The sequence below is a fragment of the Eschrichtius robustus genome, chromosome 11, assembly GCF_028021215.1.
Source record: "Eschrichtius robustus isolate mEscRob2 chromosome 11, mEscRob2.pri, whole genome shotgun sequence".
Classification (NCBI taxonomy): domain Eukaryota; kingdom Metazoa; phylum Chordata; class Mammalia; order Artiodactyla; family Eschrichtiidae; genus Eschrichtius; species Eschrichtius robustus.
The window spans coordinates 90,841,289-90,867,608 of record NC_090834.1 but is presented as its reverse complement, the minus strand read 5'-3'; the positions used below and the strand labels follow the sequence as shown (position 1 = coordinate 90,867,608).

Sequence of the window (26,320 nt, the reverse complement as noted above, 5' to 3'; positions counted from 1 at the left end):
AGTTTCATGTGTACAACATTATATTGGACTTCTGTATATACTATGGTGTGCTGCTCACCACCAAAAATTCAGTTTCCATCTGTCACCATACAGTTAAGCCTCTTCACCCATCTCACCCTCTCCACCACCCTTACCCTCCAATAACTCTCTTCTCTTGATCTGCATGTTTGTTTTTGCTTGGTTTGGTTTATTCATTTATTTGGGGGATTTTATTTGTTTTTTATATTCCACATATGGGTGAAATCATATGGTATTTTTCTTTCTCCATCTAACTTATTTCACTTAGTATAATACCCTCAAGGGCCATCTATGTTGTTGCAAACGGCAAGATTTCATCCTTTTTATGGCTGAGTAGTATTCCATCACATATAGATTCCATATATATATATGGAATATTCCATTATATTATAGTATATTCCATTCCATTATATAACGTATATAATGTGTGTTTACATATACATAGATATATATGTGTGTGTGTATATATATATATACACATACCACATCTTCTTTATCCATTCATCTGTTGATGGACACTTAGGTTGTTTCCAGGTATTGACTATTGTAAATAATGCCACAATGAACTTTGGGGTGCATATATCTTTTCAAATTAGTGTTTTTGTATTCTTTGGATAAATACTCAGAAGTGGGAAAGCTGAAACATATGGTAGCTCTATTTTTAGTTTTTTGAGGAACCTCCATAGTGGCTGCACCAATTTACACTCCTACCAACAGTGCATAAGGGTTCCCTTATCTCCACATCCTTGCCAGTACTTGTTATTTCTTGCTTTTTTTGTTAACAGCCATTCTAACAGGCGTGAGGTGATACCTCATTGTGGTTTTGATTTGCATTTCCCTAATAATTAGTGATGATGAACATCTTTTCATGTGCCTGTTGGCCATCAGCATGTCTTCTTTGAAATAATGTCTAGTCAGATCCTCTGCCCATTTTTAAATTGGCTTGTTTGTTTTTCTGTTGTTGAGATGTATGAGTTCTTCATATATTTTGGGTATTAACCCCTTATCGAATATATTACTTGTGAATATTTTCTCCCATTTGGTAGGCTGAGTTTTCATTTTGTTGATGGTTTCTTTTGCTGTGCAGAAGCTTTTTAGTTTGACGTAGTCCCATTTGTTTGTTTTTGTATTTGTTTCACTTCTCTGAGAAGGCATATCTAGAAAGATATTGCTAAGGCTGATGTCAAAAAGCATACTGCTTATGTTTTCTTCTAGGAGTTTTATGGTTTCAGGTCTTACATTCAAGTCTTTAATCTATTTCCAGGAGATTTTTGTGTATGGTGTGAGATAGTTGTCTACTTTCATATTTTTGCATGTGGCTGTCCAGTTTTCCCAGCACCATTTATTGAAGAGACTATCCTTTCTCCATTGTATGTTCTTTGCTCCTTTGTAGTAAATTAATTGTCCATATATGTGTGGGTTTATTTCCGAGCTCTCAATTCTGTTCCATTGGTCTATGTATCTATTTTTCTGCCAGTACCATCCTGTTTTGATTACTGTAACTTTGTGGTTTGTTTATTTATTTATTTATTTGGCTGCCTGGGGTCTTAGTTGCGGCATGTGGGTTCTTTGTTGTGGCATGTGGGATCTTTCGCTGTGGCACGTGGGCTCTTCATTGTGGCACACAGGCTCTAGAGCATGCAGGCTTGGTTGCCCCGCAGCATGTGGGATCTTAGTTCCCCGACCAGGGATTGAACTCGCATCCCCTGCACTGGAAGGTGGATTCTTAACCACTGGACCACCGGGAAGTCCCAATTACTGTAACTTTGTGGTACAGTTTGAAATCAGGGAGTATTATATCTCCAGCTTTCATCTTTTTTCTCAGGATTGCTTTGGCTATTCGGGGTCTTTTGTGGTTCCATACAAGTTTTAGAATTTTTCTCTTCTATTTCTGTGAAAAATGTCCTTGGGGTTTTAATAGGGACTGCAGTGAAGCTGTAGATTGCTTTAGGTAATATGGACATTTTCACAATGTTAATTCTTCCAATCCATGAGCACAGAATATCTTTCCATTTATTTATGTCCTCTTCAATTTTGTTCAGCAATGTCTTACAGTTTTCAACGTACAGGAGTTTCACTTCCTTGGTTAAATTTATTCCTAAGTATTTTATTCTTTTTGTTACAATTGTAAATGAGATTGTTTTCTTAATTTCCCTTTCTGCCAGCTCATCATTAGTACATAGAAACACAGCATATTTTTGTATGCTGATTTTGTTCCCTGCAACTTTACTGTATTCGTTTATTGTTTCTAGTACTTTTTTGGTGACATTTTCAGGGTTTTCTATATATAAAATCATGTCATCTGCAAATACTTACAGTTTTGGGGTTTCATTTTTTTTCATTGATAAAATGTGGATAATAGTTATTGCCTCATGGGGTTCTTGCAAGGTTTAAATGATTGACATGTACGAAATGCTCAGAGAAGTGCCCAGCACATAGTAAACATGCACATGACAGTTTCCACTTAGTACAACTAGGGCTGCTACTACCACTACCTGCAGAGTAAAAATATTATGATTCAGGTGAAAGAGATTGCCACTGCCTTGATGAAGGAGAGGTACATGGTATGATGAAGTCATCCAATGAGGAAGGGATCTGACCACTTTTTTAAAAAAGCTTGCTACATCATCACACAGCTTTGTCTTATTTCACGTGTGTTTCTCAGCTCCTCCTAACTGAATATAAATCTCGAGAAAGAAAGGACTGTCACGCACTACTTGTGAACTTGTCCCCAGACCAGAAATATAGCTGAGGGAGTCTAGGTAGTGTATTTATTAAAAAACAAAGCAGACAAGGGTGCCAAGACAATTCAAAGGGGAAAGAACAGCCTTTCAACAAAAGAGGCTGGGACAACTGGATATCCACAGGCAAAGGAATGAATCTGAACTCCTGACTCACACCATATATAAAAATGAACTCAAAATGGATCATAACCTAAATGTAACAGCCAAAACTATAAAACTCTTAGAAAAAACATAGGAATAAATCTTTGGCACCTTGGAGTAGGCAATGGTTTATTAGATATGAAACCAAAAGTACAAACAAAAGAAAAAAATAGATGAATTGGACTTCATCAAAATTAAAAACTTTTGTGCTGCAAATGGTACTGTCAAGAAAGTGGAAAGGCAGCTCACAGAATGGGAGAAAATATTTGGAAATCATATATCTGACATGGACTTGTTTGAAGAAGATATAAAAAACCCTTGCAACTCAACAATAAAAAAACAAATAACTCAGGATGACTGCTCATGGGGACAGGATTTCTTTTTGGAGTAATAAAAATGCTCTAAAATTAGATAGTGGTCCAACCGTGTGAATATACTAAAAAACACTGAATCGAGCACTTTAGATGGGTGACTTGTATGGTATGTAAATTACATCTCAATAAAGCTGTTTGAAAAATCCCAAAACAATCCAATATACTTTCAATTAATACCTCCTGTATTGGTGTTCAGGACTCCCAAATTGAATATAGAGTTCAGTTTAGAGCCTTCGATTGGCAGAAAGTGAGGTATTTCAGACACACATTCTTATTTTTTTGCTTCTGTTCTTGGGAGACGTGTATGTGTCAAATGACACAGTGTATAATGTGCCAATACCATTTACAATATCATGCAGATGTTTTTCCCTCTAATTACTAACTCTTAAGTTCTTTTACCCCCTCACAAAGAGCATAATGGGAAAAGACCTGAGTTTCAGGGTCTGAAGAATTGGATTCCTGCCCGGTCTTGTCATTTCCAAGCTGTGTGACCTTGGGCAAATCACATTCTGGGCCTCCATTTTATCCTTTAAAAAAAATCAAAGAGTTTATCTAATGTTTCTCAAGCAGAGAGAGAATACCATTAATGTTATTTGGGGGAGGGGGGCCCAATTCTTTGTGAGACTGCACCCCACGATGAAGGGCGCTAAATTTCCTTGACCCCATCCACTAAATGCCAATCATGTCTCCACCCCCTGCCCCATCATTTTGAAATTCACCATCAACATTTCCAAACACCCTCTCTCTCACCTACATTTCTCCAGGGTAACTCTTTTAGCTCCAAACAGCCCTTGCCACTGGCCATACTGCCTTCCTCTTTAGTAATTTCTGCCTCCATAGAACCCTGATCACACTCATTTCCACCTTCCAGGTCTTTCCTCGGTGGATATAAACATCTTACAGAATCATCTGAATTTTACTACCAGATTGGGAGCTAAAGGGTTGACCAAGCAGAGAACAGTGCCATTTAAGGCATTTCTGAACTGGCAGAGCCCACGTGGACCTCAGTCTTGTGGACATGGCTGCAGCCACGGCCATCATGCTGCCTGTCACACTGTCAGACTGCATGGGGAGCCGGGGACTCAGGCCACTACCGGTCCAGTTCCAGCTGGGGTGCTGCGATGCTTCAGATTCACTCTAGTTGATTAAGTTTGAAAATTCATGGCGTGGTTCTGATTCAAAATACTTTTAATGAAAAACAATAAGGGACAATAATGGAAACAAAAAAAGACAACAGCAGAACGAAGATGAGTTTAGAACCCAGCAAAACCCTTCTGGTTTTTGCTTCACGTTTCAGTTCTTATCCCAGTTTTAAATATAGCATGTATTAAATATGATGTGAAGTCATATTTTAACACCCTCTGTGCGAATTTTGCAATTCTAATAGAAAACACGCCATAAATTAGTTTGAGGGGACTCGTCTTTTCTTCACATCTCGAAGTGTGATTGTGTAGAATGGATGATCAGTCACTCCAGAGACTTATTTCCCTCTTTTCTTCCAGATTCTACCTCACAATTTTTGCTCTAGAAGATGACCCTGCAATCAGAAGACTAATCTTTGTTCCTCCTGATAAATCATCAAAGTAATTTCTTCCAGACTGACCAAGACTTACACATGGCTTTTAAACTGGTGCTGGTCCTCAGAAATGGAGAAAACCACATAATGTAGGGGGCCTGCTTATTCAATGACGCATCCCAAATGCCCAACACGATAATATCTGCTGAACGAACAAAGGCTAATATGAATTCACCTCTGTTACTTACCAATAAGACAGCTTCTCCAAGGACGTAACCAGGGAAGTTATTATTGAGACGCTCTGACAACAGAAGCCCCTCCTGAGCACCCCACACCCCTGATTCCTTGGCAGAGGGTCTGCTCCACCCAACCTCTATCTGAATGTTCACCATCTGGAATGTTCCACTGCTTTTTCCACTTGGGTAGGCCAGAAAGCAAGATGACAAATGAAACCAAGCCTGGGGCCTGGCTCCTTGCTGGTAGGCAGGAAGGAGAAAAGCTTGTTAGCTGTCAGAGACAGAGCACCCTGGAGAGCTCACCTGATTCTTTTACATTTAGTGTTTCTCCAAAGAGGAAAAGGCTCCGGCCAGCAGCTATGGTGGTTGCTGGTTATAGAGAGGAACGCTAACCTCTGGGGAATGGAACCCGCACTCAGGAGTACCTGCTCTGAGCTCCATGCTCTGCAGCCTTGTCTCACTTTTCCTTCCAGCAATCCTGCAGGCAGGCCTTGTCATCTTGGTGTTGAAGAGGCTCAGAGGGGTTAAGCAACTTGCCCAAAGTCACAGAACTGCTAAATGGCAGAGCTTCCGCCTGACCCTATGCAAAGTCTGGGCTCTGAATGTGTTGTATCACGAATATGGCTGATACCGCTGCAAGGCGATGGGAGGTCTTGGAAAGCAGCTGGCTCCGAAATTTATACCTAAAGCCTGATTTTTTTTTTTTTGACTTTCTCACATCGAATGTTCTCTGTATCCTCCGTGCCTACACAGGGCTGGCAGAGAAAATAAAGCCCCCCAGGTAACTGTCTCACACTGAGGAAGTGGTGGGTTAGGGACGTGGGCTCAGCTTCCATCAGAAGCGCCTTACGCAGCCCCCGTGAATTATGGGGTGACTGTGGGGTGACCAGGAGTAGCTCTGTGTGACTGAGACATGACACAGCAGAGCCTGCTGGTCAGCAGCCTTTCCAGTCTCTGTGTGCAACACCCTCTTCGTGAGAGCTCAGGAACATAAGGACCACATGAAAGCCCTCTTGGGAAATGAGAGGCCCAGTGAAGGGTTTGAGCCAATTAGCTTCTTTCTTTCAAGGAGCAGATTAATGGCAAAGGGAGATGCCTTTCAATTGACTGAGGTTCCAATGAGCAACAACTGCATAACAAATCATCCCCAAATGGCTCAAAACGATGACACTTCATTATCTCTCACAGTTTCTGTGGTTCAGGAATTCAGGAAAGGAGCGGCACTTCCGGCTTGGGGGTCTCACATACCGTTGTAACCAGACAGTGGCGGAGGCAGCCAGGGGCCGCCCAGGCACCTCTCTCCTCAGGGACCTCTCCAAGGTCTCTCTGTATAGACTAGTTTGGGCTTCCTTACAACAGGGCAGCCTCAGGGCAGCTGGACTGCTTACATGGCTTCTGAAGCTTTCAACAGGGAGTATTCCAAGAGCAAGGAGGAAGCTGCATGGCCTTTTATAGTCATAGAAATCACACAGCATCACTTCTATCGTACTCTGTTGATCAAAATAGTCACAAAAGCCAGGCCAGTTTCCAGGGAAAGGCTCCACTTCTTGATGGAAGGATGCCAAAGAATATGTGGACATATTTTAAAACTGTCACACTCAGATTGGGAGAAAGAGAGAAGTAACTGAACTGTGGATAGCATGGGGATGTGGACAGCGGGGAGGGACACACCAGAGAGTCACTTTCGCCAAATACACATTTCCAGAAGGGAAGCAGACAGGCACGGGTAGACCAAAAGCGTTTGAGGGAAAAATCTAGAAAAGGTTCTGAGCCACAAGGGAAAGATTGCCTAACAAATCAGCTAATGAGGACAAAGCACCTGTCCTTGGAGATTTCCTTCAGATGCAAACTGACCCAAATCTGTGGCCCACTGACTTCTGTGAAAAAAGCAAAATCAAAGTCATGTTCCTGCCATCTAAAGAATAACTATCACCTTGATCACACTCCAAAATCAAGGTAAAAGCTTACAAAGGGTCACAACAGGCTTACAATAAATGAGACCATGAAGGAACAAAGAAATACGTGAAGTGCCTTTTCAACTATACATCTGGGGATGCAGAGGGGATGCCCCCACTGGGTGTGTACCTGAGTTTCCCCAGTTGGCACTGCAGAGCACTTCAGCTCAGACCTGTTTCAGAGCCCAAGGAGGCAAAGCACACACCTCAGAGTGTTCTCTCTCAGGTTGTGGGAACGAATGCCACTCAGAAGTCTGTGATCTGGTGGTGGTCCACGTAAAAAACCTACAAGACATGCTGCTGGCATACACCAACCTTTGAAATATCAGCTCAGTTTAAAAGAGACTGTGGGGCTTCCCTGGTGGCACAGTGGTTGAGAATCTGCCTGCCAATGCAGGGGACACGGGTTCGAGCCCTGGTCTGAGAAGATCCCACATGCTGCGGAACAGCTGGGCCCGTGAGCCACAATTACTGAGCCTGCGCGTCTGGAGCCTGCGCGTGCTCCGCAACAAGAGAGGCCGCGATAGTGAGAGGCCCGCGCACCACGATGAAGAGTGGCCCCCGCTTGCCACAACTAGAGAAAGCCCTTGCACAGAAACGAAGACCCAACACAGCCATAAATAAATAAATTAATTAAAAAAAAAAAAAAAGAGACTGTGGCAGAGAGTGTGGCCAATTATTCCCCAGTATCTATCCATTCTCCCTTTCTGTCTTTTCAGATATATACTCCTGGGTTTTAGTTGAGCATATAAATACCCAAATGATTAAGAATACCTTTCTCAGCCTCTCTTGCAGCTAGTTATGGTCATGTGACTAAGTTCAGGTCTCTGGATTAGAAATAAAAGTGATGTGTGCAACTTTCAGTTCATTGCCTTGAAAATGAAGCAGCCTATCCTGGTTTCCCCTTCTTTCCTCCTTCGTGATATCTGGGAAATAGTGACCTTTGGAGCAACCTTGGGGGAGGGCAGAGCTCCCTACTGGCCCAGACTACTCATCTTTGGGATGTTATATGTGAGAGAATTCATCTTATTTAAGGCACTTATTTAAGTTATAACCTCCATCGTATTTTAGCCACTATATGATGGGGTCTCTTTGTTACAGCAGCTTAGCCTATTTCCTAACTAATACATAGTCCCTGGACTGTCTCTAGTCTTTTAAACTAAGAACCTAATGTTAGAAAGAATCAGAGAAGAAACACCAGAAACCAGATCCTAAAGATTCCCCCCAATTTGCTCACATCCCTGTTTTCTCTACATCTCCCATCTTCTGAGTCCCTCCTAATTGTCTGAAGTACGTAATATAAGTCTTCCATGATTCCATGAATGACTGACACTGACCACTCTTTCAGTAGATGATCACTTGTTAACTCACTCAAGCCAGTTCAAATGAAGACAAAGTTTTGCTCTAGGTCCCAGAGGCCTCAGTGAAAGGTAGAGACATTGGGCCTCATGGGAGCTAGAGCTGGGAATTGGGAAGCCATCCAGGATAAAGCAAATACTCTCTCCATCCTTCTCTGGGGGCTGCCACCTCTGGCCTCTTAGACGTCCCCTCTAAGCAGACCAGCACTCTCAACTGTGAATTCTGCCCTTCCCAACTGTGGCTGCCATGTGGCTGGGTCCTACCTCTACACAGTGTTTGCTCAGCCTCCTAAGGCTGATTCAACCCTGAGTGTCTGAGTTTGAGACAGTCATTCTGATTCGCTGCTGGCCAGCCCATGAACTGACTGGTCGTGGGTCAGGTGTCTAAGCCTAGTTGGGTCAACAGTGGCTGAGGTGGTGAGGAACTGTCTTGGAAAGTGATCTTTGCCCTTCCAAAGGTCCTGAGTGGAGTAGACTGTCTGGAAGGAGCTGAGGACAGGGCAGCTAACACGACATATTCAATATACTTTGACACCCAGAACATATGGAGCATTAATGTATACATATTGTCAAACACAAGGGCTTAATGGGACATTACTCAAGTTAGTAGTGTTGATCAAAGGAGTGGTTATGTATTCCTGGTCTTCGTCTCCAACTGAAAAATAAGTTACTAGGAAATAGAGCTGCCGCTAGGAAGTCTCTTGATTTCTCATAGCACCTAGCAGTGCGCTCTGCAAAAGAAGACCTTCAATAAAAGCTGACCCACTGACGGTAATTTGAGCAGCACACACATTACATAGGGCACAAGATCTCAGGGAAGAGAACTCATAGAAGGGAAATGTGGGTAAGTGTCATTTTGTGGCATTTCAGAACCAAAGACTAACCAGACATAACCTGCTGAATTTCCAGAGAGAAACAAGGAGGGAACAAGAAAGAGGTGCTGGGAGCATTTGGGGGATATGACAAGATATCTGCAACATCAGAGCACATTTTCATTTCCCACAGGTCACAGAGCTCTCAGGTAGCCAAACCAGGGCCAAAAAAAGAAAGATATTTACTGGATTGCATAACCCCAGGGAGATTTTCAAGCCTCTAATCAAGGGTGGCGGATGGAAATACCCAGCATGTGGCCATCTAACCGCCCAAGCTATTCTCATCCTGGAGAATTCACAGAATCTATTATTCTGTGGTCTCATTTACAGTATCCCCAAGTCTCAATTAGATCTCCCCTGCCAATGGGATAGCAAAGCTCTATAAGACCCACGGAGAATCAAAATTCTCACTGCAGGCAATGATAACCAGCCCCTCCTGTGAATTCTTTTACCAGAGAGGAGCATTTGGTAAAGAACAAAATCATTTTATTTTATTTGGTAAAGAATAAAATCATTTTGGTAAAAAATTATTTCTCCTGATTTTCCTCCTCGGGCTCCACCTTCCAACGGAAGCACCCAGGGAGGCGGCCTGACAAGCTAGCCTCAACCCCCCTGACAGCTTCACATCCCTCCACGCAACCCCCCCTCCCGCCACACACACACACACAAGCACACTTTGCTCTGGCCATTTGGAATCTCTGTCTCTGAATATGCTATTCCCTCTGGCTAGATGCCCAGCCTCGTGCTTGTTGCTGGGTCCATTTTTATTTATGCTTAATGACTGGGCAGAGATTTCACTCCTCTGAAGGCTTCCCATATCCCCTAGGAAAAACAGTCATTCGCCACTGTCCCAGTCATGTCCTCGTGTCCCCCACAGCGTGCTGTTCCTTCCTCTATTACAGCATTTATCACATTTTGGGGTAATTATCCCTGGGGCGTTATGTTTCTCCCTTGCCGACTATGAGCAACTGTGATCTGACTGAGCTTTGTGTTTCTTCCAGAACCCAGGTGGGCGGGGCAGTAGCAGGCACTGTGCAAATGATCTGTGTTTGAAGGAAGAGGAGGAAGAGTCAAGACAGTGAAAGGGTACTGGGTGGGGAGCTGAGGGCCACAAGCTGTCCACAGACAGACAAATGTCCCCTGCACAATCAAACAGCACAACACGGCTTGTCCTCCAGCTCAGAAAACTTGCAGAGAGACCGTAAGCCCCATACTCGGTCCCCCTGCCCCGAACCTTAGCCCACCTGCCTCAGGAAGAGCACGCTCTGCCATGTGTCCAGGCGGGATCTGCCACACGCCAGGGAGAGGGAGGGACAGATGGGGGGCAGAAGCCAGGACGGGGGAGAGAAGGGGAACGTAGGTGGGGAACGGGGGAGATCGCAGAAACAGCTCTGAAGATGAGCACGGTGGCTACCAGATCAGGAAGCAATTACTGTCGTAAATGGAGAATCATTCTGACTTGCTTCTAAACGAGGGACACGTTAGAAATCCTCAAATGCCTGCTGTGGTGGTTAAAGAAATGGAGGCTTTAGTGATGCAAACACTCGGTTACTAAGAAGAGAGCCCCACAGACACAGAAAGGCACAATCAACCTCTCTCAACCTCCTTCTGGTTCTTCCAATGAAGTCAGCATTTCTGCCTCTCCCGGCCCAGGTGGGCTTTCAAACTCTCAAATGAAAAGTGAAGAAACGGCTTCCGCACTCCTCCTGTTAACTGTACCTCCAGCGGTTTTATTCTAGGTAAAGCCAAATAAATTCTTTCAGGGTGACGACTCGCTCCAAGGACCCCTCTAACGATGCTCTTGACATTGTCTGGCGGCACGAGTTTTGTGGTTAAGTACTGACCACCCAACGAATTCTAGGTTGTGACATTTTGGGTTGGATCCCCTAACCCCAGACTACTATTTTTTAAAAATATATAAAGCTCTTTTCCATTCATACTTGAAAATGAAACAAAAAACTAGCACTTCTCCCATCTCATGCCCTCCACGATTTCTCTACAAATCTTTGGCTGCACAGTCACTTGGTTTTATCTTGCGACAGAAAGCAAAGGTCTCCTCCAAAAGCATAAGCTCCTTTTCCTCTCAATTATCCAGTGGGAGGCCTGGAGAGGAAGGGCAACTGGAAGATGCTACAGCAGGTTCTCCGGTCCCACAAAATCAGCATCCCCACGGTGACCTGCCGCAGGCCATTTCTATCCCTGGCCACCCCCATGCAATTTATCATCAAATCTTGACGATGCCAGCCCCAAACACTTCTTGAAGCCATCGGCCACTGCTGACCGCTCCAGCTTCCTTCCAAGTTATTCTCCTCCTGTCCACCAGAGGGAGAGGGTGTCACGTGGATTTTCGGTCCTTTAAATGCATCACGCTGTTCAAATGCTCAATCCTGGATCTTCTACCCTACAGTTCCTTCTGCCGAGAAGGTTCCTTCTCCGCCCCCCACCCTGCCCTCCTCTTATCCAGTTAATTCCTCCTTATCCTTCCCGTTTCAGCTTCAGCATCACTTTCTCAGGAAGGTCTCAGTACCCTATAGAGTCCTGTCACTCGCTTCCAAAGCATCCTGTCTTTGCCTTTTCCACACACTCCTCACACCAGTAACCAACTCAATGCCTGTTTTTCCTACTAGGGTGTAGGTGCCATCAGAGTAGAGAGCACACTCATCTTGTTCCCTGTTACCACCTATTCCCATCTTCCATTCTAAAAGCCACATTTTTTTTCTCCCATTTTAACATTCCAAAATTGGGATGCATCTTAAAATCAACAGTCCGTCATAATTTGTCACCATTTTCTCTTTCTCAGCATGACATAAAATAATAGTGGGTCTTACACTTGATGGCATCTTGGTGTTTGTCAAAATAAGGTATGTCCCTGTATCTAATGGGCACAGTGCCTGGCACATGGCAGCCATCAATAAATACCTGATAAGTACATACTGACATACACACACATTTCCCGAAGATCTGATATTAGTCGGGTTTTCCTACATCATAAGTACACCTTAAAATCTCAGTGACTGACCACTTTAGAGATTTATTATCTTGCCATGGGTCTGCCGGTTGGCTGTATCTTTGTGGCCTCAGCTGGGACTGACCTCAGGCTGTGGGTTGGGTTCAGGTCTGACTCATGTGACACTTTTCCATGGACCAGTAGTATATTTGTCTCATAGCAGATCATTAGAATGAAAGAGACCAAGCACAGGGGCACAGCACGTTCCAATCTCCCTTCTTGTCCATCTAGCAACATTCCACGGCCAAAGCAAGACTGGCATCCACAGGTAGGGACACTTCCTCTGGCTACTGTCACAGGCTAGAGGTGGGGAGTAAAGCCCTGAGAGTAAGAATCCGCCCACCATAGGCCCCGTATGGAGGAGAGGTCTGTGAAGGGACACCAACCTCACATGTCCACAGCACTGAAGGACAGCTCCCTTAATGGACCATACAGAACATGGCCCTGGTCACCACGGGTGAAAGCCCCTGAGTTAGCAGTGGTGGTCTGAACAGGTCAGCCCTCTGCCCAGCAGGCACAAGGACCCTCCTCCTTGGCTCCCTCGGCTGTCAAACTTTATTTGAGGTATTTATTTGAGAGGATAGAGTAAGAAGCAATCACCATCCCTAATTCTTTCTTTCTGCAGCTGATTATGTAACCATTGTAAGCCTAGGCTCCGGGTCCCAATCTGAGTGGGTGACTGGCTATTTTATTTATTAAAAAAAATTTTTTTAATTGAAATACAGTTGATTTACAATGTTGTGTTAATTACTGCTGTACAGCAAAGTGACTCAGTTATACACATATATATATATATATATATTCTTTTTTTTCATATTCTTTTCCATTATGGTTTATCACAGGATATCGAATATAGTTCTCTGTGCTGTACAGTAGGACCTTGTCATTTGCCCATTCTCTATATAAAAGCTTACGTCTGCTAACCCCACCTCCCTCTCCACCCCTCCCTAACCCCCTCCCCCTTGGCAACCACCAGGGTGACTGGCTAATTTAGGTCAGCTGGGGCATTAGGACCAGAGGGTGAAAGACCCAAGTCCAACTGTCCTAAGGTGACTGGACAACAGAAGTGTTGATGGTCTTGGTCAGGACTTCAAGGAAACTTGGAGGCGTTCTGGTGCCCTGATTTCAGTCCCAGGGCTGTTGTGGAGACAAGAGTTAGTGAGGCCTGCACACCAAGTACAGAAAATGAACGTCTCAAAATGCAACCTGGGAGATGCCCCATTAAGCAAGCACAGCTCTACCCAGCACCTCTCCCCACCAGGAGGGTGCACCCTCAACTGTCCCGATTCCATGAAGACACTGAGTGCTTTCACAGCTCCCTTATGTCCTCATCTCCCTTTGCTTTTGCACTTTGGTCACTTTCCAGCAGTTCTGTGTCTCTTTATTTGTATTTCTGCTGTGGCACTTGGCGTAGGGCTGTGCTCTGCCTGATGTGACTTCCGGGGAGCCGTATGGATTTGCTAGGGCTGCTGTAACCAAGCACCACCAACTAGACAGCTTCAACAACAGAAATTTCCTGTCTCGCGGTTCTGGAGACTGGAAGTGCCTCTTCCCCGGCTTCTGGCGGTTTGCTGGCAATCTCTGGCATTCCTTGGCTCGTAGACGCATCACCCAAGTTCTACCTTCATGTGCCCATGGCCGCCTCCCTCTGTGTATCTGTGCCCAAACATGCCCTTTTGATAAGGACACCAGTCATATGGGATTAGAGGCCCACTCTCATGCGGTGTGACCTCATCTTAACTAATTACAATGCAATGACCCAAATTCCAAGCAAGGTCACATCCTGGGGTTTAGGACTTCAACATATGAATTATAGGGGAGAACACAATTCAAGAGACACCAAGACCATTTCTGTATCCCCTGCATGCAGCTCAGGGCCCGGCACATGGGGGCACCCCATTATGTGCCCCCTAACAAAAATGAAAAAACAGGACAAAGCTGTCACTGTTAGCTTCTGGTGAGTTGCCAAACCTCATGGCCAGCTTTCTAAATTCTCCTCTAAGCATTATCACCAGTATACAGCAAGCAAGATAAAGAAATGGCAACCCAATTGACAATATACTCAATTAACTATCCTGGCACTGGTGGCTTCTTCAGAAGAGCTTATCTTCCTGGCACTCCTCAGGAGGCGGGAAGGTGAACAGGCATCATTGGTCTTTCTGACTGCGAGGGAACCTTGAGTACAAAGAGAGGAAATAGGCCAGCCTCATACACAACCTCCCCTCTGAGCTCACAGGACCAAGGCCGGGCCATATCTGCTGTTCCTGGTCCCAGGGCAGTACTAACCACACGGCTACATCACGGGGTGATGGAGAATGGTAGCTCGCACATCGGAGGACCTGAGTTCCCATTCCTGGCTTCACCACTTACTCGCTGTGTGGACATGGCACAACTATGGAACCTCTCTGTTCCTTGGGTTCTTCATCTGGAAAAATGGGGGTCATTTTCTGTGAGAGGATCCTCCTCTCACAGGGATTTTGTGAGGACTGAGTAGGAAAATGTAAGTAAAATGCTTGGAATGGTGCCTGACAGTTAGTGCTTAAAATGATGGCTATTCTTATAAACACCCTGCTTGATCTCCTTCCAAAGGACTGACTCACCATCACCTGAGTCTTCATAAGCTCTCTGTTCCTAGAACGATCAGAAGTGGGGCCCACTTAAGAGGTATTCATGGTATCGGTTCTCTATTATGCCATAACAATTACTCCAAAAACCTACAGGCTTAAAGAACCAAACATTTATTATCTCACAGTTTTTGTGGCTCAGAAATCCAGGAGTGATTGAGCTCTGGCTCAAGCCTCTTACAAGGCTACAGTTGAGGTGACTCCTGGGGCTGCAGATAGCTCAAGGTTGGACGAAGGGAGAGGCCACTTCTGAGCTCACTCCTGTAGCTCCTGGAGGCCTCCATTCCCTGCTGGCATTTGGTCGGAGCCCTCCCCAGTTCCTTGCCGCATGGGCCTATCCATGGTGCAGCCTACAACATGGCAGCCACTGCCGTCAGAGTGAGCAAGACAGAATAAGCAAAACAGACGTGGAGTCTTTTGTAATCTTATCTTGGAATTGACATCCTATCACTTCTGCTGCTATTTTCTTTGTAAAAAGTGAGTCACAATTTGTACACCTATGTTCACAGCAGCATGACTCACAAAACCCAAAAGGTGGAGGCAACTCAAGTGTCTATCAACAGATGAATGGATACACAAAATGTGGTACCAATGTACAATGGAGTATTATTCAGCCTTAATTAAAAAGGAAGGAAATTCTGACATACGCTACAACATGGATGAACTCTGAAGACATTCCATAAGTGAACCAAGCCAGTCACAAAAAGACAAATACTGTATTATTCCATTTATATGAGGTATCTAGAATAGTCAAATTCATAGAAACAAAGTAGAACAGCAGTTGCCAGGGGTTGGGGGAGGGGGAATGGGGAGTTATTGTTTAATGGGTATAGAGTATTTTAGTTTTACAAAATGGAAATGTTCTGGAGATTGGTTGCACAATAAGGTAAATGTACTTAACACTGTTGAACCATATACTTAAAAAATGGTTAATATGGTAAATTTTATGTTAAGTGTAGTTTGCCACAATTGAAAAAAAAAGTTAGTTCCAAGGTCCAGATCACATGCAAAGGGATGGGATTATACCAGGGCATGAACCCCAGGGGCTGGGGACCACTGAAGGCTGCCTGCCACATTGCCATGTATCCAAAGTTGGAAAGAATCTATCTGTTCAATTAGGACTGAATCCAACATATTTAAGGCCACCTGAGTGCTGGCCACAGCCCACATGCGCACGGCAGCACCTGCTGACCCTCAGATGCACCCTCCCAGGGAAAGTTCCTAAGCAACAGAAAGCCATATGCAAAGCTTGCTCCAAAGCCACTGCTTGTGGAATTATCTGGTAACAGGTTATGCTTCCAATGAATGAAGCCGCAGTTACAATTCGATTCCACCACAGTGTTCTTTGGTCTCCAATACATCCCATCTGGAATCGAAAGGTACAGTAATGACTGCACTTTCATGGTCCCATTCCCGCCTCCGAGTCCTGGCAGGGTTTGCTGTTGCTTTGAAAGGTCAGCGTTAAGGAAGGGAACTAAATGGGGACAAGAGGAAGAAGGAAGGAGAGGTGCACCCAGAGCTGGAGTCTCTCAATGGAGACACGACTTTTTCATACCCTCATCAAATTAGGAGTATTTCAAGCACCCTATTTCCTGTCTTGGGGTCAGTTTTCTCCACTCCATCAAAACAAACATTATAAAATATAATTTTCTTTTCCCACATCAACTGAAAGCAAAGATGCATTTTTCAAGGGCTGGAAGCCCAGCAGAAGCAGATAGGATGTGTTTTCACTAAATGAGCTCATGTACAGAAGGTGTCCAGCACAGTATCTGGTGCAGGGTAGGGCTCGATAAATATTCGCTATTATTAAGATGACAATAGGTCAAATCCTACATGGTATAAGATGATATGTTGTCTACTCAAGATGCCTCTGAAATTCCTCAGGAAGACACTACAGTCTCTCAAAAGCCCAGTATGGGTCAGGTTTTCCCCCAGCACGGGCACAACGGTGTTCCTTTTAACACCAAAAATCAGCAGTCAGTTTGCTTTAGCAGCTACATGATAGAGAAAAGCATACCCTTCAATACCAGAATGACACTCGGAGCAGAGGGAGGTTTACATCGTTAAGAGAGATGCAAAACTGCAGGCTGGCCAAGGGAACGGAGGTCCAGATTACCATCTCATGTGCACTGGGGGGGCATACTCCCATCGAGGGAATGACAGAATCATCTGTTCTGTTTAAACAATAATAATAATACTTTTTACGATTATTTTAATAGATTATGGATATTTGAACTCACATAACTTTAGCACGTGTACAGTGTAATACTGCACAAGGTACAAATTAAACACAGCTTAATAACAACATCTTACAAAGAAATCTTTTCTAGTCTTCAGCACTCACTGAATCCACCATGTGCAGGGCACTACCTATGCTACTAGTTAGGATCTTGTGTGATTCGAGAGGCCAAAAAGCTTCCTGTTCTTAGGTAGCTAATGGAGATGCCTTTCCACAATGGGCATCCTTGCTCAGAAGCTGTCACATTGACGGCAGTGGACAGCTGTTACCCATGCCCTGATGGGACTAGTTTTCTGAGAGCACGTGCAAACAGAGCTTATTTTCTAATGGGAGGTCATTTGGGTATGGAAGGCACAAAGCTGAGATTCTAAGGTAAGTTGCTCCAAGTAAGACATTTGCCAAGAGTTGGGCTTTGCGTGTATGTGTCCACCACCAACTCTTCCTACCCCTCATGCTTATAATATGAGAGTACAATATAGAGAGAGAAACGAGCTGGACTTGAACCAGCCTTCAGAGGAACAGTTCTTCTTAAGGGCAAGCAAAAATCTGCTTCAGCAAAATGCTGGGATAGGCGTGGGCTGGGGGGGAGCATTGTAGGTGCTGCTAAAAGCATCAGGATGAATTCCCTAACTTCCAAGTTTTAGACTTGCAAGTCCTTTTGCTGACCATCTCAGGGCACCATTAGTGAGTCTAGGATACATAAACGCATAAGAAACAATATATATGGAAAATTTTTCTCAATCCCCCCTATCTAAGCTAATATTTACTTGATTCTGTGATTACTGTTCCTCTACCACTGCCGGTGGCCAATGGCCAATGGCCCAACGCCATATGCTTTGGTTTATAAAAATGTGACTTTGCGTAAGCCTAGAAACACCTTGCCGTTCACCACTGAATCAGAAGTTTAGAAATCCCTAGGCAAATGGCAAGATTAGAAACCTCTCTAAAGTCAGTGGATAACAGCGGTTCACAGATTTGCACGTGAATTCGATTCACTTGGAGGGCTTGTTAAAATACAGACTGCTGGGCCCACCTCCTGGGTCGATTCGGTGGACCTGGGTACATCCTGAGCTTTGCATTCCCAAAGAGTTCCCAAGTCATGCTGACGCTGCCGGTCTAAGGATTAAACCTTGAGAACCACTGGTGAGGAGGAGACACGAGGAGGGAATTTTCTGGGTCAGGACAGTCAGAGGCTAACTCTACCCAAGACTCACCTCCCAGAGCTGCTCTCTGTACAAATTTTGGCAAAGTCCATGTAGGTACACGTTTTGTCTTCTCTCGTCTATGGACCCCAGGCATACGGATTTGGATGGCTCATAATTCCTTAATTCCTGGTCTACTCAGTCATTCATTCATTTTTAATAACATAATAAACACCAACCAAAATAAAAGCCGGGACCTTGAAAGGAACCTGCACTTAACTTCATCTTACCTCCCATCTTTCCTGCCGCCCAACATATGAATTAACCAGCTATCCATCTTTCTCTTGCTTTTCTTTTTTACAGTATTATTAAATTTATAAACTGTGGTACAGTCATACAGTGAAATACTGAATAACGGTCAAAACAAATGAACTCTGCCAACAAACTATAAAATGGACGGATCATAGCAACATAATACTAAGTGAGAAAAGTAAAGATTACATATGGATGATACCTGTTTATAACATTAGAAATATATACTTTTTAGGATGCCTTAAAATTGACATGCATTTTTAAATCTTTGTATTTTTTTCTAATCACTGAAGAAATGAATACATGTTTACTGGAAAAGAGACAATGAGTAAAGAAACGTACCCAGTCAGTTTTAACAGGGGAGGATATGACCCCTCCATGTCCTTCTGGGTTTCCTAAAAAGCTCCTCTTTCCATCCCCAAATGTACCCTTCAGTTTCCATCCAACAGCTCTGAGGCTGAGAGCTCTGATAGGAATAGGCAATTCATACAAGAGGAAACAAAGCAGTAAACAAACACCCAGGGGAAAATGTTAACTTTGCTCATAATCAGAGAAATGCAAATTAAAGCATTTGGGGAGCTATCATTCTATGACTACTAAATCAGCAAAAATGGGAAAAAGGGAACAACAGTGAATGCCTGGGATATTACTATAAACCCGACACGCGCAGATGACACTAGCAGCAATGGAGAATTTTTTTAAATTTCCAAACAGCTGTATGACGAGGTGTAGTCATGAACCGTGCAGATGTCTCACTCTGCCGAATTTATCCTGAAGAAGCAACTCAGTGGAAAGAAACAACCTAAGTGGCCCCCAACAATGCAACAATTTAGAAAACCACAGTCGAGCACCGTGACGGTGCGCAATGCAGCTGGACAAATTGCAGTTTTGAAGAGAAAATGTATATTTGATATTTAATGCGTGAGAAATACGAAATGGTAGGTGCATTGCGGTTAGAACCATGTGTACGAGGGCTTCGAGGTAAAGAGCAGAAATTAACATGGCTGCTGTATTTGGACACGGGTGGGTGTTGTTTTCTTCAGTGTTACTGTGCTGCGGTGTCGTAATTATTTTTTTTAGAGCTTGAGAGGCTCCTACCTTGAGAACTTTCACAGCTTTCCTCGTCGCTGTTGTCTTGACAGTTATTTTGCCCATCGCAAATGAAGCTCTTGTCAATGCAGAGGCCGTTCTTGCAGTGGTAGCGGGCAGTGGAGCAAAGCAAAGGGTTTGCCGCTGTGAAGGGAAACCAGAGCAGGTCACCAGGGAGGTTCGCCAGTCCCCTTAGGACCCCCCAGAACCTTCTCCAGCCAGGGGTATGTCCTGCTCAGCAAGCAGCAAGCTTACCTTCTAGGATGGCTGACTCAAAGCCCATCCTGGGAAACTGGTCAGGCAATGACCTGGACAGGACGAGACTTACTCTGCCCCATTCTAAAAGCTCCTTCTCCCAAGTCATCACGCTGGTGCCCTATAACCATACCAACATGGCCAGAGGGCAACGCCTCGCCCTGACTGGTCAACCGTTAAGCGGGCCAGCAGCCTCTGAGGGGCCTGGGGCAAAACCCGAATCTCCCAGGAGAGTCAAGAGTGGAATGGTCGGTAACAAAAGAGACACACAGAGAAGAGCAAAGCCAGGCGGAGTAGATGGGTCGGGGATCCGTGAACCTCTGCCACTGATGGAGTGATGCCACGATCTAATCCAAGGCCTAGGTCAGATCCTTCTGGTTCCCTAACTATGGACCAGCCTGGTAAGTCCTCATGTTTCCTTATGGCTCACCAAGGTGAGCTCCATCTCTGCTTTGCAATCAAAGAAGCCCATTAACCCACTGGCTCAGCCTGAGCAGCTCCCTGTTGCAGGCACTTTCAGGAACCCCCCAAAAAAATGACAGAAATGGCCCTTCCCCTCAAGGAAGAAGGTCGCAACCAGCCAGCATAAGGTCAGCACAAAACCACTTAACAACATGTAAGCAAGTCTGCATGGAAAATCACTATTTCTACAGCACAATTTATCTTAACTTCCTCACTCCTTGCAGTGCAATTCAAGCAAGGCTCTTTCCAGGGCTCTATTTTCAATAAATAAAGCAGCAAAGTAGAAACTACTCCAGCCCCCAGTCTGCCATTTATTAGCTGTGTGATCTTGGGTAACTTACTTCACTTCTCTGAGCCTCGGTTCCTTCATCTGTGTGCAGAACTGACCCCATAATTTGCAGGGCCTAGTGCAAACTGAAAATGCGAGGTCAACTGTTCAAAAATTATTTAAAACTTCAAGAAGATAAGTGCTGGGCATTAAACCAAGTGTGGCGTGCTTCTAAGCTAAGCACGGAGCCTGTGCAGGTCACAGGTCCATGAAGCTAGCCCTGCTACTTACAGCATTAATTTGAGCATCAAAGGAGATGACATGTGAGAAAATGTACACAGCAGAGTCTGACACGCAGCACAGGCTCAGGAAATGTTGGACATGCTCCCCGAGTTATGTCTGCCTCGGTCCCCCAGAGCGTGGTCCTCCCTGAAGGAGTGATATTGGTGATAACGAAGAGGGGGCATCATGGGCTCTCGGGTCACAAACTGAGCCGGCATCTGCGTTATACGTGGTACGAAGAGCACCAGAGCGGGATGGCACAGCCAGCACTGAAGACGGCTACGGGATCAGGAACAAGTCAGTGCCGGCATCTCTGGATGGTCCTCACCAGCAGGATGGCAGTTGTAATTTATCTTCCCCATATGCCTCACGGAGCGATCGTTAAGATGCACAGAGATCATAGCTGCAGACTTCACAGGGCCCTGGAAACCCAAAGGGCTGTGGAGTTTTTTATTTTTTAACTGTTCAACTCAGAAAGTTTGATTTGAAAGGTCAGAGGAGGTAGAGGGATGGGGAAGCCGTGCTCTTAGTTTTGAAGATGATGGACCAGTGTGAAGCTAAGCAAAAGGAGTCTGGCCTGAAAATGGAAGTTTTAATTATTTAAATCGCTGTGGGCCAGAGAATGGTTCCACTTGATCATGCTGAAACCAAGGTCTGACTTCAGCCAAAACCAAAATGGGGAAACCCGAAACCATAAGTCACATTTGGTTTCTGTCCAAGGCAGCCCTCCAAACCCTTCAGCATCCCACCACGGTGGCCTCTGGCTTCCCTGGGACCTTGTGGATCACATCTACGCAGCCAAAGCGTCAGCAACGATCAGCTCACTCGAATGGACAGCCTTGGAAAGGCGCCTGAATTGCTCCAAGATGGGGCTGCTACAAACTTATGTGAACCGCCCCAGTAGGGAAGGCGGTGCTGAACTAACCCTGCAGACGCGATGGCATCTACTGACTTCTCTTCAGCCTTAGACCCTTTCAACCTCACAAACTTTCCCAAGGAAAAGAAGTCACATATGTGTGCGTGTGCACGTGTGTATATACACGCATACCACATATATGTGTATATATGTACGTATGTGTATATCCAGATCACACATATCTTCAAATGAATTAAGACTGACTATATCTTAAGACACAGCTCTACTGATAAAGAATCCACAGGGACTGAAAACCAGTTTCAGTGCATAGAATGAATACATATATTTGGTTTTAATGCATATAATCAAAAGGACTAGGACCAGAATACAGAAGGAACTCTCACAACTCAAAAGAAAAAAGACAAACAACTCAACAGGAAAACAGGCAAAGGACATGACAGGGCAATTCCCATCAGAGCAATGGCAAACGCTCAACAACAACTTGAAAAGATGTTGACTATGGCCAGTAATGAAGCAGCACTTTAACTGCAGCAGACTCGCCAAACTTAAGGTCTTAAAATCCCAGGTTGCTGGCCAGGATGGGGAGGGAGAGGAAGTCTCAGAGACTACTCGTGGGAGTGCAAATTGGTAGATCCACCTTGGAGACCAATTTAGTGATACCTGGTGATATTTAAGGGGCATATGCCCCATGGCCCATTCATTTCACTTCCAGCTACACACTCAGGGGAGAATCCTGAACAAACAAAAATGTGTGCTGAAGCACTGTTTGTAAAATAAAAATATTAGAAATGACCCAAATGTTCACCCACAGGAGAATTAATGCCATGTGCTACACTGTTAGAATTCTACAGGAGGGGATGGCTAGCTTTTTCTGTACAGGGCCAGATAGTAAATACTCTAGGCTTTGCTAACGTTTGGGTCTTGCACTGTGTCTTAACTACTCAACTTTGCCATCGTGGTACAAAGCGGCCATGGACAATTCATAAACGAAGGGCAGGGCTGTGCTCCAATAAAACTTGATTTACAGGTAGTAAATACGTTTAAAGTAGGTAACTTTCAAAACAGGGCGTAGGCCAATTTGGCCCAGGGGCTATCGTTTGCCAACCCTCGCTGAACAGCAGTGAAAAATGAATGAACCAATAAACAATAAGGTCCTACTGTATAGCACAGGGAACTATATTCAATATCCTGGGATAAAACATAATGGAAAAGAATATAAAGAAGAATGTATATATGTAGATAACTGAGTCACTTTGCTGTACAGCAGAAATTAACACTGTAAATCAACTATACTTCAATTAAAAAAAAAAGAATGAACCAGAATCAAGATGGATCAATCTCACAAATACAACAGAGGGGGCGAAGTTATAGAAGATATATGCAAGTTATATAAGAATAAAAGTTACAGAAGAATATGTATAGTGTCGTACCAATTAGATGAAGTTACCCATGCAAAAGAATACCATCAATTATTGAAGATACAAAAATATATACTTGCATTGGAAGAAACAACCTTAAGTTCAGGACAATGGATGCCTCTGGAGAGAAGGGAGAAGGATAGGGTCAGAAAGGGGTGTACTGTAGACTTATAATATTTGGGAACACTTTATTATTTTAAAAATCCGAAACAAATAAGGCAATATGGTAATATGACTTTTTTCACTGAGATATAATTGACATATAATAATATTATATTAGTTTCACGTGTACAACAGAATGATTTGATATATGTATATACTGCAAAATGATCACCACAGTAAGTCAACACCCATCACCACACATAGTTACAAAATCTCTTTTGTGATGAAAACTTTTAGGATCTACTCTCTTAGCAACTTTCAAATACACAATATGGTAGTATTAACCATAGTTAATATAGTTATAATATTATAATGTATTATTATTATAATATAATATAGTATAGTATTATTAACTATTGTTAATATAGTTATAATAATTTAACCATAACTATAGGTAATATGATTTTTAAAACAGGCTGTTGGGAAACACAGGTGTTCATTTAATTTTATTTTTCCTTTTCAGTATGTTGGAAAGACTCCACTAAAAGTTTCTAAGAGTCTAGTCTGGCAGAGATGTCTCAGTGATCACTCACTTTCCTTTTCCTTTTCTCTTTTCCCACAAAATTCTCTCTGGCTCACAAACCCCTGTCTTCAGTATCTTTCACACTTAGGTGCCCTGTTGCTCAGAGAACACAGGTACACGCTGGTAAACAGACACACCTGGGATTCCTCCTTGTCAAGGGCTCCTCATAAAACACTATGTCCCCCCACCCCCAATGCAGGGCAGAGAAACAGAGGCAGAGGATGCTAGAGGAACCTCCCCAAACCCAGCAGCAAGCCAGAAAAAGGCCTCCGAACCATCAAAACACACTTCGGGATGTTGTCGTCCTTTAAGTGCTGGGGGTGTCCTCAGGAAGGGCCCTCCAGCCTTCCCCTCCCCCAGGTCTGTTGATTCTCCGGTTATGTAAATTCCAACAAGGTTTGTGTTCCAGTTCCCAAGGACACGGCAAATTAGAAGGGAGAGAGGACGCCGTTGCCAACCTGCAGACAAACTGCCAGCAAGAAATAAAAGTTGACAACCATGGGAGGGGACCACAAAGCTATAAAAAGCCACCTGAAGAATTCCAAAAGCAGAGCAGCCTAAGATAGCTTCAAAAGGGACCAGAAAGTTCTAAAAGGAGCCAAAGGCAACCCTGTATCACAGCCCAGTCTAAAAACTAACATTCCCAAGAACGGCCCTGCACCGTCACCAACAGAGGTAGACACTGAGGAAGCCAAGAGGAGATCCCCGTCAGAGGCACACTCACTTACCCAGAGTAAAATCTCCCCAGAGACCCCAGACAGCTCAAGTTTCACTATATTTCTTCCAGGACCTCTGCAGCATTTACCAGGCTTAAGCCAGATTTCAGGGTGCATGTATGGTGGACCAACCCTATAGGCTCTGGTGGGGACAGAAGTCAAGTCTTAGGGGTTTCTGTGATGCCGTGGATCCTCACCCAGGACCCCGAAACATAACTGATCAACAGGCGGCCCATAAACCGACCACGAAACGCTTCCTGCTTTGGGATATTATATCTCTGCATCTTCTAGCAATATTTAATGTGCTCCATATGTATGTTTTCTTTGTCCTTCCTGAGGTTTCCCAGTCACTGAAAAAATGTATTATTTTACGCTTAACTAGGAAGGGGAACATTGCATTTTATAGTATTGATTTCAATAAGGATGGAAAACTGTCCGCAGAGTTAACTTCAAAAATTCAACCGCGACTCCAAAGTTCCCCAGCTATTATTGCCACCACAAACACAGAGATCTAAGAATCTGTTTCCCAGCCCACAGTACTCAGGAAAGAGAAGTTGTCTCTCCCTGCCAAGGGGAGGGAGGAGCGAGAAGTTTAAGCTCAGTGGTTAATTAAACTGGTGGCATTCACCTCAACCACATCTGAAGGAAAGGACCCAGGGCCCACTGCAGTCATCCAAAAGCAACTGACCGGCTTCAAGACAGGAAATGAAGCAATCTGTCTCCAGCGGGACGTAGGAAATGTCGCCTTTAATCCATTTCAAGTCTGTGAAGTCGGCCCCTCTCCCACCTCAAAGGGTTCTTGACAAAACACATCAATGAGGACCTCCTGGCCACCAGCCCCCACATCCCCCATCTGCGCCCCATCCCACGGTGCTGCCCGCCCACTTCCTCGCCGAGCATCCCAACCTCATGGTCTCCGTGGGGATCTTGTCTTCCCAGCCCCCGTTTCCCTGGGAACCAGGCAACTGGGGGAGATGGAGCTGCTCCGAGACTTCCTCTGTTCCAGGACGGAGGATGCCTGGCCCCAAGCCTCTCTGCAAATCATCCGACCCATTAACAAGCACTGCTCCTTTGTGGCCTGGAAAATGCTGGCAGCCTGGACCTTCAAAGAAGAGGTGGCTTGTCTGCGGCCAGCTGCAAGTTCTTGCCTTCCTTTCAGAGTCCACCCCACAGGACCTCTCCCAGCAGCCCTTGGCCCCCGAGACAGATCAGGGCCATGTGCAGCCGTCTTCCGTCTTCCGAGTCTGCAGGAGGGGAGGGGCCACCACTCTGGTCAAGCAGGAGGAGGCAAAGGTTCCTCAACCCCGCCTGCCTTTTCCCCAGCCTCTAAGAACCCGAAGGATAGGAACTTTCACAACCCTTTGAGAGGCAGCGCAGTGGCAGTGGCAGTGGCAGACCCTGATTCATTGCTAATGGCCGTTTGTTTCCTCCTCCTTGTAAAGGTGTCCTGGGCCTGGCTACCTCCTGTCCAACCCCCCAGCCTGACTCCCGCCAACTTTGACTTCACCGCTTCAACCACCACCCTTCTGTGGATGGCTCCCCAAATCTTCCCTCCAGCGATAATCCTCTTTCTCCTGATGCTTCGTGGACACCTCTGCCTAAGGCCCCCTCACCTCAAGCTCTGCATGTCTGAAACTGACATCCTTCCCTCTCTCCCCAACCTCTCCCTCTCTCCTTGGATCCACTTCCATTAAAGGGACCACCACGTCCCAGCTCCCCAGGCTCCAGCC

The 26,320-nt window shown here is 44.8% G+C and overlaps 1 protein-coding gene across 1 annotated transcript in view; it reads right to left on the bottom strand.

Annotated features, from left to right (window-relative positions):
- Positions 1–26,320, bottom strand: part of LDLRAD3 (low density lipoprotein receptor class A domain containing 3) — a 261,163-nt gene that overhangs the window by 99,156 nt on the left and 135,687 nt on the right. Inside the window, exon 4 of the mRNA XM_068555039.1 lies at positions 19,637–19,771. Within this exon, the coding sequence (XP_068411140.1) occupies positions 19,637–19,771 (135 nt within the window). The remainder of the gene's footprint in view (positions 1–19,636; positions 19,772–26,320) is intronic.